Consider the following 13,260-nt stretch of genomic DNA (forward strand, 5'->3'; position numbering starts at 1 on the left):
CCACGGCGGAATCCGTCAAGCCCACGCTCTGCAGGGTCGTCATCTACCTCCAGAAGGAGATGTCGGGGGACACGTGTCTGGGCGCCGCCCTCTGCCCCGCGGGGGGGCCCAGGCCCAAGCCCTGCAGCCCCCCGGGGGGCGGCCTGGGGAACAAGTACGTGCGGCTGAACGTGGGGGGCTCGCTGTACTACACCACGGTGCAGGTGCTGACCCGCCACGACACCATGCTGAAGGCCATGTTCAGCGGCAGGATGGAGGTGCTCACCGACAAGGAAGGTGAGGGGTGGCTGCTGCCGAGTTCTGTCAGGGGGCGTGGTACGTGTCCTAAGGTTATGCTCACTTAAGGACATAGGGCAGGATGTAGTCCAAAAATAACCCTGGCCATGAGGCAGCCAGCTCCCACTGTGCTAACAATCCCCCCTGCTTTGTAAGAACCTGCTCTTTTGTTGCTGAGATGAGGCAGTGCAAGGCGTGGTGCTGGTGTGCAGGCTGTCAGTGTGCCACAAAGGCTGAACAGGCAGAGTGGGGGTTGTCATTTAGGTGGTGGCAGGTAGTGGCATCATTCCCAATGCGTGTGTGGGGAGGGATGTTTGTTTTTCAGCTTTAAAACTTGGCCTTGCTTGCCATGCTGGAAGTTTTTTTTATCCTTCTCTCAGCATCATGTTCTGCTGGGAGCTTACGGTGCTGTGACAGAATTAAGCTGTCAGTGAAACGTCACCTCCCACTGGACACGGGGTGTTGGCATTATGGAAATCCATAATAAATTAGAGAGAGTAGGACAAGTGAGAAGGCCAATGCCAGCAATGGCTAGGAGTGCTTTATTTTTCCTCTCTTTGAGGCAGAATGACACCTTGGGAGTGCAGGTTGTGGAGGAGAGGCCAAGAGGCTGGCAGGCACTAAACCTCATGGCGTTCCTGAGGCTCCTCCACATGCCCACGCTACATCAGATTAAGCTGGATGCATGTCAGTGTGTTTACCTAAGTTGGAACAACTCCCTGTGGGTCCTGCCTATCATTTAAACCCAGTTCCTGTGAGTAGGCTGGGTCTTGTCGAGTGTTATACACAACCGAGTCCATTTTGTTCAACAGTTCTGTGTGAGAGCCACAGCCTGGGTGGAAAACAAGGTTCATGTTCCAACAGCCACAGCTGGAGAGTCCAGAAGTGGCTCAGCTGCTTTCCTGTGCTGTTTCCCGTGCCTAGGTCCCAGAATAACACTTCTTTTTGCTCTCCTTCCCCATTATGGGAAGGGTTTGGCAGTGCCTTAGGCCCTCTGCCTGCGTGCATCCTACATCACTATTGTTTGCAGACAAGTCAGACATCCTGTTTCCTACTGAGTGTGACTTCTGGGACATTTTTAAATTGCAAGAACTGTCTGTTACTGTTTCCTGTGCTGCATCCCTCTCTGCTCCCTCCAAATCTGTCTCTGTCCTGTTCCCTGCTCCTGTTTGGAGTCAGGACAGCTTTTGGTCCCGTATCTTGAAACACCCTGGAACATCTTTGTTTCATCAGATTAATACCCTGAGGTCATGTGTAGAATTTGAACCTCTTTGGAGCACTTCTTGCCCTAACTGTGAACACAACAGGACGTGCAGTTGGAAAACTGCCAAATCCATCTCATTACACCACAGAACTTACCCCACATCTGCCTGCTGAAAAGATTTGTGAATTCTCTTTTCTGGTCTTTCCTTGGCTTTCTTAGTGATTAGTTTGATTGCCCAGCACTCCAGTCCTTCAGAGTCAGGAAGGACTTCCACTGAATGAAATGGGAAGAGTTTTGTGGGCAGTTTCAGGAAACTTGAGGCCTATTTAAGCTTTGTCTTGGCCCCAAGCACTGTGGTGCCTGAGGTGCTGTGACCTGTTTTTCAGGCTGGATCCTCATAGACCGCTGCGGGAAGCACTTCGGAGCCATCCTAAACTACCTGCGAGATGACACCATTGCACTTCCAAAACACAGGCAGGAGATCAAAGAGTTGATGGCAGAGGCCAAATATTATCTCATTCAGGGCTTAGTGGACATGTGCCAAGCAGCCCTGCAGGTAAGAAATAGCCTGCAAAGCTTTTCACGGGTGTTTTGCTTCTGAAATAGACTTAAGAGAACTTGAGAGAGAATTTCATGGCCTTGGAGGTGGCACAAAGTCTTAGATGGGCAAGACAGCCTGGGAACAAAATGAGGCAGTAGTCAGGTAGTTGTGAGATCTTATCCAGTGCTTTTGTCAAAGCCTTAGTTACCCTGGCTCTGTGTGTGCACCTAAGAGTCTGCTGTGCTTTGGGTAAGGGACAAAATTTAGCTTGTGATCTCCCTGGAAGTGCTTTCAGAGCCATGCCCTGCAGGCCAGAGGTGCCTGTGCTCTGGGGGCATTTAGTGCCAGGAGTGAGGTGGTGGCATTGCCAAAGGGGCTCTTTCTCTGTAAGAAGATTAAGATTGTCCCCTGGTTAGGGTAGAGGAGTGTCCCCTGGGTGGGGCAGAGGAGGATTGTTCCCTGGTTAGGGTAGAGGATTGTCCCCTGGGTGGGGCAGAGGATGATTGTCCCCTGGTTAGGCTCTGTGGATCTATGTTGTGCAAGATGTGGGTTCAAGCTCCTGTGTTTGGGAGATGTCTGCAGTGATGATGGGTAAATCTTTCCCTCTGTGCTTCCCTTCCAGAGCTGCCCCCTCAGAATGGGCACAGCAGCTCTTTTCTGCCTCACAGGCATGAGCAAAGGGAGGATGAATAAAGTAGGAGCTGTGTTCACTATTTGTCATTTAAATAGAGGAACTGGTTCTTTTCTGTTTCTTTTTTTTTTTAATTTAATTTAGGAAATAGTGAATGAGTACCTCTTGTGTGAAATTAAATAAACCCCAGAAATTTAAAGGAAACTGATTGAATAAACATGATTATTTTGAGCATATGTTTTAAAAGACCTTATGGTATTTGTCTAAATTTCCCCAAGTCATGTCATTTCTAATTAGATAACATTTACAGGCAAAATGGGCTTGAATGTTTGAAAATTTGGTAACTTTTTTCTGCTTTTGAATCGTAATGGAGAAGAAAGACCCCCAGGGCAGCACTGAGTACTTCAGGGGCTTTTCTTTGTGTCAGTGTTGCCAACCCGTGAGCCCCGGGGCTGTTCCTGGCCCTGCCAGTGCCCGTGCATCCCGGCTGAAATCATCTTCCACCCCCTGTTTGGTAGGGTTGGCCCAGATACAGTCTATAGAACTTGTTACTAGGCTTAAGACTGTGGAGTGAATGTCCCTTGCAGGGCAAAGCTTAGTAATGAGTAGATGCCTCACATGCCAGGTTCCACATACTTCTCATATCCACTGAAGGAGGTGCAAAGCCACGCTGTTCTCTTTCTGGTTTGGAATTTAAAACCTTTCTTCTAAAAACAAAATGTTCTCGGGCTTCCCTGGGAGCTGCTGAGCCCCCCTGAGTTTCCTGCATGAGGACTGCTCTGCCTGGCAGCTGGAGGGAACGCTCCCTGGCTGCTATAGCAACACAGAGCTTTGCCTTTGCATCACAGGATTTGGGAAGGGGGCTGGAGGGGCTGGAGGAGGCAACAGCAGCAGCAGCTGTCAGCCTTAGTGTTCAGCTCTGGAGCTTATTTCCTCTCTCTCTTCTTTCTCTAAAACAGGACAAGAAAGACCTGTATGAACCTGTCTGCAGCATCCCTATCATCACATCTCCAAAGGAGGAAGAGAGACTGATAGAGTCATCAATGAAAGTAACTGCTTTTGCACAACTACCCAGGCAGAAATGGAACTTCTGCTAAATGTATCCTAACACAGAACTTACCTTTTCTGCTTTTTTTTCCTCTCCCAATAGCCTGTTGTTAAGCTGCTGTACAACAGAAGCAACAACAAATACTCCTACACCAGGTATGTCATTTTTTTTCCACACCATAATGGGAAAGTTTCCCTTTGGCTCTGGGAGTGGAGGAGGATATGGTACCACATAACGTGGGGTATTTTTTTGGTTGGTTTAGGTGTTTTTTTTTTCTTTCAACAGTACTATTCCATGGATTTGAGTGTAGTTATTTTTGATGGATGTGAATCTAAATGAGAACACAACAAATTGTGTCTGCTGACGTCTAGTGTACAGTTCAGTTGTGTGAGAAAGGTGAGCAGAAACAAGGGATGAGAGAGAGGAACAATGAGGCCATTCCTGTTGGCCAAAGCTAGATGGAACGTGGGTAGTGCCCATGAGCTGGTAAGCAGCAGGTGAGCTCAGCAGTGTGGAGCTGAAGCAGCGTAGGGTGATCCCTCCCTGGGCAGGTGAGGTTTCCTTTTGAGTCTGCGTGTGCCTCTGCCAGCTCTCTCCTGCTCTGACCTACAGATGTTCTTCATGTTCCAGTGCCTCTAAGTGAATTATTTGGTAAGGAAGGAAAGTATCTGTTCTGCACAGGAACAACCCAGTTAGGGCCAGGGCAAGAATTTAGTGGCTTTCCTTCTATGTCAAGTAACATTGTTTAGTTTTATGCTGTAACTGCCATGGTCCCTTTGTTGTGATGCTATCAGAGTGGCTTTGGATTTTCCCAAACCTGTCAGTGCAGCAATGTGAGTAACCCTTTGTGCTGTGCAAAATCCTCATTTTTGGCCTTTTCAGCCTGAGGTACAGTCTTGGAAGATTTTTTTCTCTAAGCACACTGATTGTCTGTCAGGGAGGTGGGTTCTGACAGTCGTGGTATTTCAGGTGGTCAGGAATTGGGGCCTGTGGGAGAGCTGAAGCACAGCCTGTCTTTCAGCAGACTGCATTCCCTATCTGCCAGTGGTGTTGGGCTCCTCCCTGTGCAGCCCTTTAGCTTGCAGCAGCAATGCTGAAGCAGGCACAGAGTGGTGTGTTCATCACTCTGGGTCTGGAAATGTAAATGTGCTGGTAATGAGAGCAGCAGAGTCCTGGATACCAGGAGGTGCTGGTATCTCAACTAGCTGTAGGGCTCTAATTATTCCTTGTGCATGGATCTGCATGCCTCAGTGGTGTTTAAATGAGGCATCTTCATTTAAAATTCCACAATGGCTGCTAGCAAGCAAAGATTTTTTTTTTCTTCTGCCTAATCAAGGGTACAAAAGCAGCTCTCTCAGTTATGTTGTGGGTGTGCCCTGAGAACATAAATGGATGAAGACTTCCGCATTCTTTTCCCAGCTCTAACACTTGATTGAGGCTGGGACCAGTCACTGTCAGAATCTTAGATTGCTTTATCAAATGATTCTTGTGAGCTGAAGGTTTTGTGAGGTTGCAGGTCATTATTCTTTGGTTCAGATCTGGACAGTACTCCTTGGGGTAAATACCTTCCGTGGGGCCCGGCCGGCGGTTCCTGCCAGCAGTGTCCTGGTCCCCGTGGCCTTCCTGGGCCACCTGCAAACCTTCAGGTGCTGCAGGCAGAAGTAGGGTGTCGTGTCTTGCTGAAAAGCAGAACACAACACTTTGCTTTTCATCTGCTCTTCTAATGTGCATTGAGTCTTTGGATTTTGCTGTTACGGAGCTGAAGAGAGCTGCAGTTAGCAGATGATTTAATTGTCTTGAGCGTCAGTCAAGAGGTAGTTGTAGAGAGTTGATGTAATGATTTGGGAAATTATGCTGTCGTTATTAATTATATAACTTGACCTCTAAAGGCTGGAGTGTTTGCTCATGGGGATCAGAGCATCTTATTTGTATCTGAAATTGGCTATTATCCTCCCTTTTCTTGGCAGCGTGTGGCAATGAGTCACTCCTTATTTGTATTCTGCAGTCAGATCAATGCCTAAAACCATGTTGGCATAGAAATTGTGCAGCAATGGCCAGCTGCAAACCTGCAAAACCATGTTCCTTCTTGTTGCTGTGTTTCAGTAACTCGGATGACAACTTGCTGAAGAACATAGAACTGTTTGACAAACTCTCCCTCCGATTCAACGGCAGAGTTCTTTTCATTAAAGATGTTATAGGAGATGAAATCTGCTGCTGGTCTTTCTACGGACAGGGTCGGAAACTGGCTGAAGTCTGTTGTACCTCTATAGTTTATGCTACAGAGAAGAAGCAAACCAAGGTAATGGAGTTTTACTCATGTGTCTTATGGTTTAACAAGATCAGGTTAATGATGCCTTGCAGAAAGGTTCACATTTTGTGTGACTGAAGCAAGGCTGCTTCGGGCATGTAATACCACTTACTGGAGAAGCTTTGATACCAAGTGTCCTGGATTTTGACTGGAATTGCTGCTCAGTGAGATGAAAGGTACTAGGATGCCCGGCTGCTTAGGGGGCCCCAGGGTGAGCTGAGCCTTGGTGAAGGCTGCTGCATACCAGATGGGATTCAGAGGGGGCTGAAGAGGGCAGCAGGTTTGAGGAAAAAAATGCCGAGAATGGCAGTTCTGAAAGCACGTGCACTTCAGCAGTGGTTTCTTAAAGCTGATGGACTTTGTGTCCATGAAGCAGGTAAATGCCTTTAAATTCTCTGATTAAATGAAGTAAAGATCTAATTCTGTTCCTGATTATTCCTGCATAAGTTTACTCCATCGCAGTTACTTTGTATTGTGTTCTGCTGGTACTGCTGTAATCATTGTGTGTAATTGGACTAAGTGGTTGTGTCTGGGAGTATAAATTTCTGCAGAGTGCAGGCAAAAAAATATGCCAAAAAGGAGGATACTGAAACTAATCTGTGCCAACCTAAATAACTGAAATGGATGGGTTGAAATCAATGAAAGGTAAACTTGAGCTCAAAAGCTGTTTCAAAACATTTTGCTTTTATCATCATTGTGCTTTTATGTGCAAAACTATAGAATATCTGTTAGAAAAAAAGTCCAGCAGAAGTGCAGATGCCTGATGGTTCAAGATTTCCTCTGTTTTCAGTCATTCTTCTCAGTTTTCCCACTTCTGATCTTACAATTTGCAAAAAACTTGCATTCAAGCACTATACGTCCTGAAGGGGTGAGTTAAATGCATGAAAACACAATCATGATTAGCATGATAAATCTCCAGTTTCCCTAACTCCAGGAGTTAACCTCTGACTTGCAGAGGTGTGAGTAAGGTGAGCAGAGTCCAACCCCTGGAGAATCAGAAGTGCTGTATCCCATTCTAGAACAATCTAGAGGAGGAGGTGAAGTAGGCAAGCTGGCATTGGGAGTAATCCTCTGCTAGGAATTAGACTCCCTTGCTCCTCCTTCTCACTTGCCATTCCTCACTTGCAGTGGTTGTGTATGTGGGTTTGTGGCTCAGGTCTCTGGCCTTCGGGGCCCATGTCCCAGTCCTGCAGTCCCTCCAGCTCCAGGACAGGGCCCGTGCTGTTTCTTGCAGGTTGAATTTCCTGAAGCACGAATTTATGAGGAAACACTGAATGTCTTACTGTACGAAACTCCCCGGGTTCCTGACAACTCCCTGCTGGAGGCGACGAGCCGCAGCCGCAGCCAGGCGGCGCACAGTGAGGATGAGGAGGGGTTTGAGCTCCGGGACCGCGTGCGCCGCATCCACGTCAAGAGATACAGCACCTACGACGACCGGCAGCTCGGGCACTAGTGCCCCAGGAGAGGGGCTGGGTGCCAAGGCTAGTGCTGGTGTTTCTGAGGGGTTAGCTGGGCTCTGGACTGATCTTCCTTTGGCTTCTTGGCCCCCTAGAGAAGCCAAAGGGCGTTTGTGCACACAAAGCAACACTAAAGGCCGAGGGCTTTGGGAACAAGATGTTCATTTGCACCACGTGCTCTAACTGCAGACTGGCCCCTTGTCCTGCCCCCTTGTCGTGCCCCCTCAGGAGTGGCATTCAGAACCCCAGTTCTGGCAGTTTGGGGTTGCTCTTGCATATCCAAGGCCGTGCCAGTTTCCTTACTTCCCATGAGAAGTACTGCTTTCCCCAAATGAGGTGCATGATTTGAAAAGCTTTTCCCACATACCTGCCCTTTTAGGGGACTGCTTAATGGAACTTCCAGTTTTTAAACCAAGATACTGAAGAGGAGTTGGAGAGAACTTGAATGTGACTCCTCTTAGCAAAGACTACATCAGGTGACCTTCAGAAGAATGGGTTAGCTCTCCAGCAGTCAGGTACACTGCACAAGTGATTTCTCCCACCTCTTGCCCCCAGCGTGCACACAAAAGTCTGTGTTCCAAGACAGCTGTCTCTAAAACCCAGTAACTCTAAGGCAAGTGCTTCCAGAGAGGTAAGAGTCAAGACATCCAAAGACTCAAGTCATCAAGATGAGAAAACTTTGAAAATTTATATATGTAATGACTTGTCTTGGGAGATGGAGAAAAGAGTGTGGTGAGGGAAAACTTCCTCCAGTCAGATCGCCAGGGGAGGAGATGGTGACAGGGTTGCCATTGTTGAGGCTTGTGCCTAATCCTGTTTGGATAAACAATGGCAACCTGGGGAATGGCTTTTACATCAGTTTCCTCTAGTGACCCAAAAGTGCTATTTGATGTTACATTTCTCAGGCAGCAGGGGGAGAATTGCAGTGATTGGGGAAGTACAGACTAAACAATGTTTTATAAAGCTGGGTGATGTTCACGTGCTGAAGGGTGAACTCCAGTTTTGTGTTCTGAGTCCCTTCTAGAGCATAGAAGTTGAAGTGGAAGGAGAAGAATAGTCATAAAAGCCTTGTTCTGTCATGAAACTGCAAGAGGCTTTGGACACAGGAGAGGGGTGGTTTATACCGAATTTTAAACTGAAATAATCACTTTTATTCTGAGTGCTTGCCTGGGTGCTAATTGTAGAGGACCTTTCAGCAGGCTGGAGGCAAGGCTGCTCTGAAAATTTGGTCTCTGGAAACAGTGTCAGGTTTGGTGTGAAAAGTTGTTACTGCATTGTTGAATGTTTGCTTGTTTGTTTCCACTGTCTGTTGCAGTTTCAAATTTTGTCACTGGCATAAACAGTTACTTCCTGATGGCTGTTCCTGGGCAGCTACAGATTGGTGAGAGCAGCAGAGCGTGTCCCACAGCTGCACTTGTGTCCCCATGTTGAACCTGAACGTGGGAGCTCCATAGTCCATGGTGGTTAGTCTGGAACTGCTTTGACCAGTGCCAAATCTACCTGTAAGTTTTAAAGCAAATTACTGTAAAGGCCTGACAAGAGAATAATACCAAATTAATATAGTGCAGTCATATATAGAATTAAGGTGGTAGATGGTTTGGTAGCAGCAGAAGCAGAGGAGGGAACAAAAAAACCATTTCCACTTGTTCAGGCTTTTGAAAATGAAATTGTTGAGGCTTGGTAAGAGAACACTAATGGCTGCAAACTTCCAGGCTTCTATTGCCTAGCCAGGCCTCCACGTGTGGCAGGCACCCACTTAATTCTCTTCACATTCAGGAAGCAGCATTGCCACAGTAATGCACCTGCCTTTTTGTGAAAGGCCTCTTCAAAACTCTAATCTCTTCTCTTTTTATATTGCTTTCTGTAAGTTGTTTTCCAGCTGGTTTCTCTATTGTGCCAGTGAAAATACAGCTGCTGAGATTAGTTTTGACAAAGACTTTTGTGGTTTTTTACTTTAATTTGCTAGAGTGTGACGTGGACTGTTTTGTTTTGGGTTGGTGTTTTTGTTTTGGTTTTTTTAGTCTTTTTCCCTCCACTTATACTATTAAAACTCCACTGTGGTGGGTGCTTTGAAGCTACCAGCAGAGCCTGTGGTTCTAGGGCCTTTGTGCTGTACTTAACAGCTTCAGCTTATTCTCCTGTACTTTTTCTCACCTTGTAACAGACAAGGCTGCCATTTAAAATTCATATGTGGCACTTCCACTTCTTGGCAAATGATTTATATTATTTGTTTCTTGTTACTATCAGTGAATGTTCACAGATTAAGTGATGCTGGTAGCTTTACAAAGTTAGAAGCAGAAAAATGTCATGTTTGCATTTGTTTTCTCTGAGGAGTACAGGCATGGGATGGAGTGTGTGAAATAGAGGATGAGTGTCAGACCCAGAGGTGTGCCAGGCCAGAGACTTTTGTTCCCTGGTTGGATTCTGGACTCCCAGGATTCCTGTTGAGAGTTACTGTGCTACAGGAACTGGAGAAAAGCTTGTGTTTTGGTTAGTTGGTTTACTTTTCCCTGTCTCCCATAGCCAACAAGTAGTATTAATTTCTGATTGGAATTTAGATTAAATTAGTCTTGGAAACAAACTATTTTGAGAACCATCTGGGTTGTGAGAATCTTTTAAAAAGAGCAAAATAACTTCTTGGCATGTGTGGAATACCAGTAAGAACTGTAAGCAGTGATGAATGTTTTCAAGTATGTACAGATGTCCTTCTGAGTTCATCTTGTCCCATCCCCATTCGTTCTCTGTTCTTTACCCACAGTGCTGATCACAAAACATCTGCTTTTAGGTCAAGATAAGACTTGAACTGGAAGGCTGTTAGATGGTCCTTGGCCACTGTGGGCGGAATGCTGGGTCAGTCTGTCAGCTTTACTCACAGTAATAGCCTAGTTACACAAACACTGGAGTCCTGTCTGTGGTCGTGGTGTTCTTTGTCCTGCTAAGGTTTCCAGAAGGTGGCTGAGACCCCTGTTGCACAGCTGTGGGCAGGCCTGACCAGCAGTTCTGTGGTTCCCTCCACTGGTGGGCAGGTGGAAAAGGGAGAACATCAGGAACTCCTGACACAAGTGACAGAACACTGTATTTTCTCTTTGAGTCCTGCTTACCTGGACCTGCTCCAGGACAGGATGTTAATTGAATGTCCTTTCTGCTGAAATCATGGCACGTTGATTTATACAGCCTCAGTACCACCAGGTTCTGATGATTCCAAATACTGTAGTTTTGATGTAACACATGCTTTGTATTCTCATCTTAAGCATCCTTTACTTAATTAAAGGCTATAAATTGTTTTGACAAGAACATTCTAGAGTACATTTTTATAACCTGGTATCGTGGAGAGAAAGCAGCACTGCAAAGGGTAACACAGCTTTGACCTGCAGCACTCACATGTTTGTAGTGAGCCAGCAGCTGTGCTGAGAGTCTGTGCTGGCTTCAAACGTCACAGATTATGATCTCTATTAAGACTATAGACACTTCTAATTATCTGCGTTTTGTCTGCAAGTTCAGGGATGTGTTAAGGCTTCCTACACAGACCATCCCCATGGAGGAGTTCACTGGTGTGCCTGGGAGTTCCTGGCAGCCTTTAGGAGGAAGAAATGCCTTTCTGCCTCAGTTGTAGTGTGTGAATTCTCACCTCATCAGCCAGCATTCATTAGCTGCTGGAGCTCTTTTTGAAACCATACTGTCATCTTCACTCTGGAGTTTGTGAACCTTTGCTCATTCAAATGTTGCACGAGCAGGCTGAGAGAAGGAATGGAAAATGTTAACTGGCATCTCTGCACAGGGACTGGGATAACTGGTGTGTTTCCTCACGGGGTCCCCACGTACTGCAGAGCAGCCTCAGTCCCTCTGCAGAGGAGCCTGGGAGCCTGCTGAATGTCTGATGTTAAACAGCTTGTCAGTGTCGGTGTTAATTGGGCAGTAATGTCAAGAGAGAGTTCTGCAGGGTAGCAGCCTCCAGCTGCTTGGTAAATGCTGAGACAAAACTAAATGTTTAACCTTCACCTTGACATTTAGGTTCTGGAACAAGAGGCATTTATCCCATCCTGACGTTCCATTCCGCTGACTTTTTATCTCTTGCACTTCTTGGTTAAGATGTAACAGAACTGGCCCAGGCTGGGAGGGCACTGGAGGGGCTGCTGCTGTCCTGCTTGGGCTGGGCTGTGCCTGCTGGGGCTTTGGGGGATCTCCTGGAGGCTGCTTGGATTTCAGACACAAGGCACTGGAGGAAGTGCTGATGGAGTACACCTCAGCTGAGCGTGGCTGCCCCGCCAGTGCCTGTCGAGCTCCAGGAGTTATATCCTCTGACAATCCTTGGTGTTGAGTCTTTACAGCCAAATTTCACACTGTCTGTTCTGTTAGGAGGGCAGAGGTTTTATGAAGAGATGAGTGGGCACGAGTCCCAGCTTTGCCATGGACTGGGTGACATACAGCTAGGCCATTTCTCTGCCCCTGGCTTCTCCTGTCTGTACAAAATGGTGGTAAGAGCCCCTCCTACCTCAGAGGGATGTTGGAGCTTAATTTGTTCAATAGTGCTAAAGGACTTTGTATAATATTTTCTTCTCAGAGGATAGCAAATATGATTGCTGGTCTTGTTTCAACTGACATTCTATGATCAAACTTTTCTTTATAGCATCAGGCTTTGTTTTATGTTTAAGGGCCAGCCTTATGGATAAAATAGTTAATGCAGTAAACATATTAGCTATTGATTAAAGTGTTTTCTCTTTTATCAGTGCATCAAATGGAAATGGAACACTAATTTTTAATAAAGTGTTATATTTTGTCTTCTGTGATTTTTTTTGTCCAGCTTCATAACTTGTCATGTTGGGCTCTGCACTTCTCTTGGGAATTGTAGTTGTGATGCTTGCCAGGTATTTAGGATTCCTGAGCCAGAGAAATACCAAATCAGGAAATGGCTTTTGTATCATATGGGGCTGTTGCTCCTTTCACCAGGTTTCACCAGGGCAGCCTGACAAGTGGGTTTGATTTTCTGTGGGCTTTTCCTTTAATTGTAGGATGATGCCTTGGATGCAGTGTTTTTTTCATGTTCATGGAATAATTCCCTTGTAAGAATCACTGAGCATTTAGATCTTTTCATTAAGTCTACACAGAATTTGTGTTACCACAAAGGTAACCTAACTTGTATTTTGAGAGTCTGAAACCTTTCTTGACTGATGGAGCAGCCTAGCAGGGAACTGGATCCAGAGATTCAGTCTGTGCTCTGCAGTAGGTATGTTTTTAAGGAAGCCAACATAATCTGTCTGTTGTACCTAGCTGTCTTTTTGCTGCTGTTACTCTGCTTTCTCAGCTGAGCCATAGTTGGTTGGGTTTTTTTTGGGTGTTGTTTTTTTTTTTTTTTTTTTTTTTTGATAAACAACCCTGAACACTAATCCACAAAGCATCTGAGCATCTTTGAAAGAAGCTGGGTAATCCTTCTGTTCCAAAAGCTGTGGTTTCTAGTGCACACCACTGTTCTTTCCCACAGTTGTGTTGTGAGGGATTGGTTTGCCTGGAAGTGCTCCGTAACTGACTGTGTCGTGTGGGGCTTTAGAAGCAGCCTGCTGCGATTCATGGTGCTGGGACTCCTGGTGGCACGATCTGCTGCCAGGTGGGGAGGAACAGCTTTTCTCTTCGATTTCCCTTAACTGTCTGTGCTCAGGGGGGTCTGTGTCCCACTCCCGACCCCAACCTCTTCGTTCTCCTGCACGGCTCCTTCGGGAGCTCGCCCTTTGCCCGCGTTCTGTGCCGGCTCTTCCCGGGCAGCCTCAGCTGCTCCCGGCTTCTCGGCGCCAGCGGGGAGC

The 13,260-nt window shown here is 46.5% G+C and overlaps 1 protein-coding gene across 1 annotated transcript; it reads left to right on the forward strand.

The window, feature by feature from the left end:
- Positions 1–7: 7 nt before the first annotated feature.
- TNFAIP1 (tumor necrosis factor, alpha-induced protein 1 (endothelial)) lies at positions 8–7,495 on the forward strand. Its single transcript, XM_008943415.1, has 6 exons — positions 8–276; positions 1,867–2,036; positions 3,612–3,701; positions 3,803–3,855; positions 5,804–5,999; positions 7,243–7,495. Exons 1-6 carry the CDS (start codon positions 60–62, stop codon positions 7,459–7,461), a joined length of 945 nt encoding a protein of 314 aa, XP_008941663.1. The 5' UTR covers positions 8–59; the 3' UTR covers positions 7,462–7,495.
- The last annotated feature ends 5,765 nt before the right edge of the window (positions 7,496–13,260 follow it).

This window comes from Merops nubicus, unplaced genomic scaffold (assembly GCF_000691845.1).
Source record: "Merops nubicus isolate BGI_N331 unplaced genomic scaffold, ASM69184v1 scaffold11457, whole genome shotgun sequence".
In the NCBI taxonomy this organism is placed as follows: Eukaryota; Metazoa; Chordata; class Aves; order Coraciiformes; family Meropidae; genus Merops; species Merops nubicus.

What these genes read in the sequence shown, in the direction of transcription:
- TNFAIP1 (XM_008943415.1), top strand. Translation starts at nt 60, where the DNA reads ATGTCGGGGGACACGTGTCTGGGCGCCGCCCTCTGCCCCGCGGGGGGG. An exon ending in TGATAGAGTCATCAATGAAA is followed by an intron (nt 3,702 to 3,802) that starts GTAACTGCTTTT and finishes CTCTCCCAATAG; the next exon opens with CCTGTTGTTAAGCTGCTGTA. An exon ending in CAGAGAAGAAGCAAACCAAG is followed by an intron (nt 6,000 to 7,242) that starts GTAATGGAGTTT and finishes TGTTTCTTGCAG; the next exon opens with GTTGAATTTCCTGAAGCACG.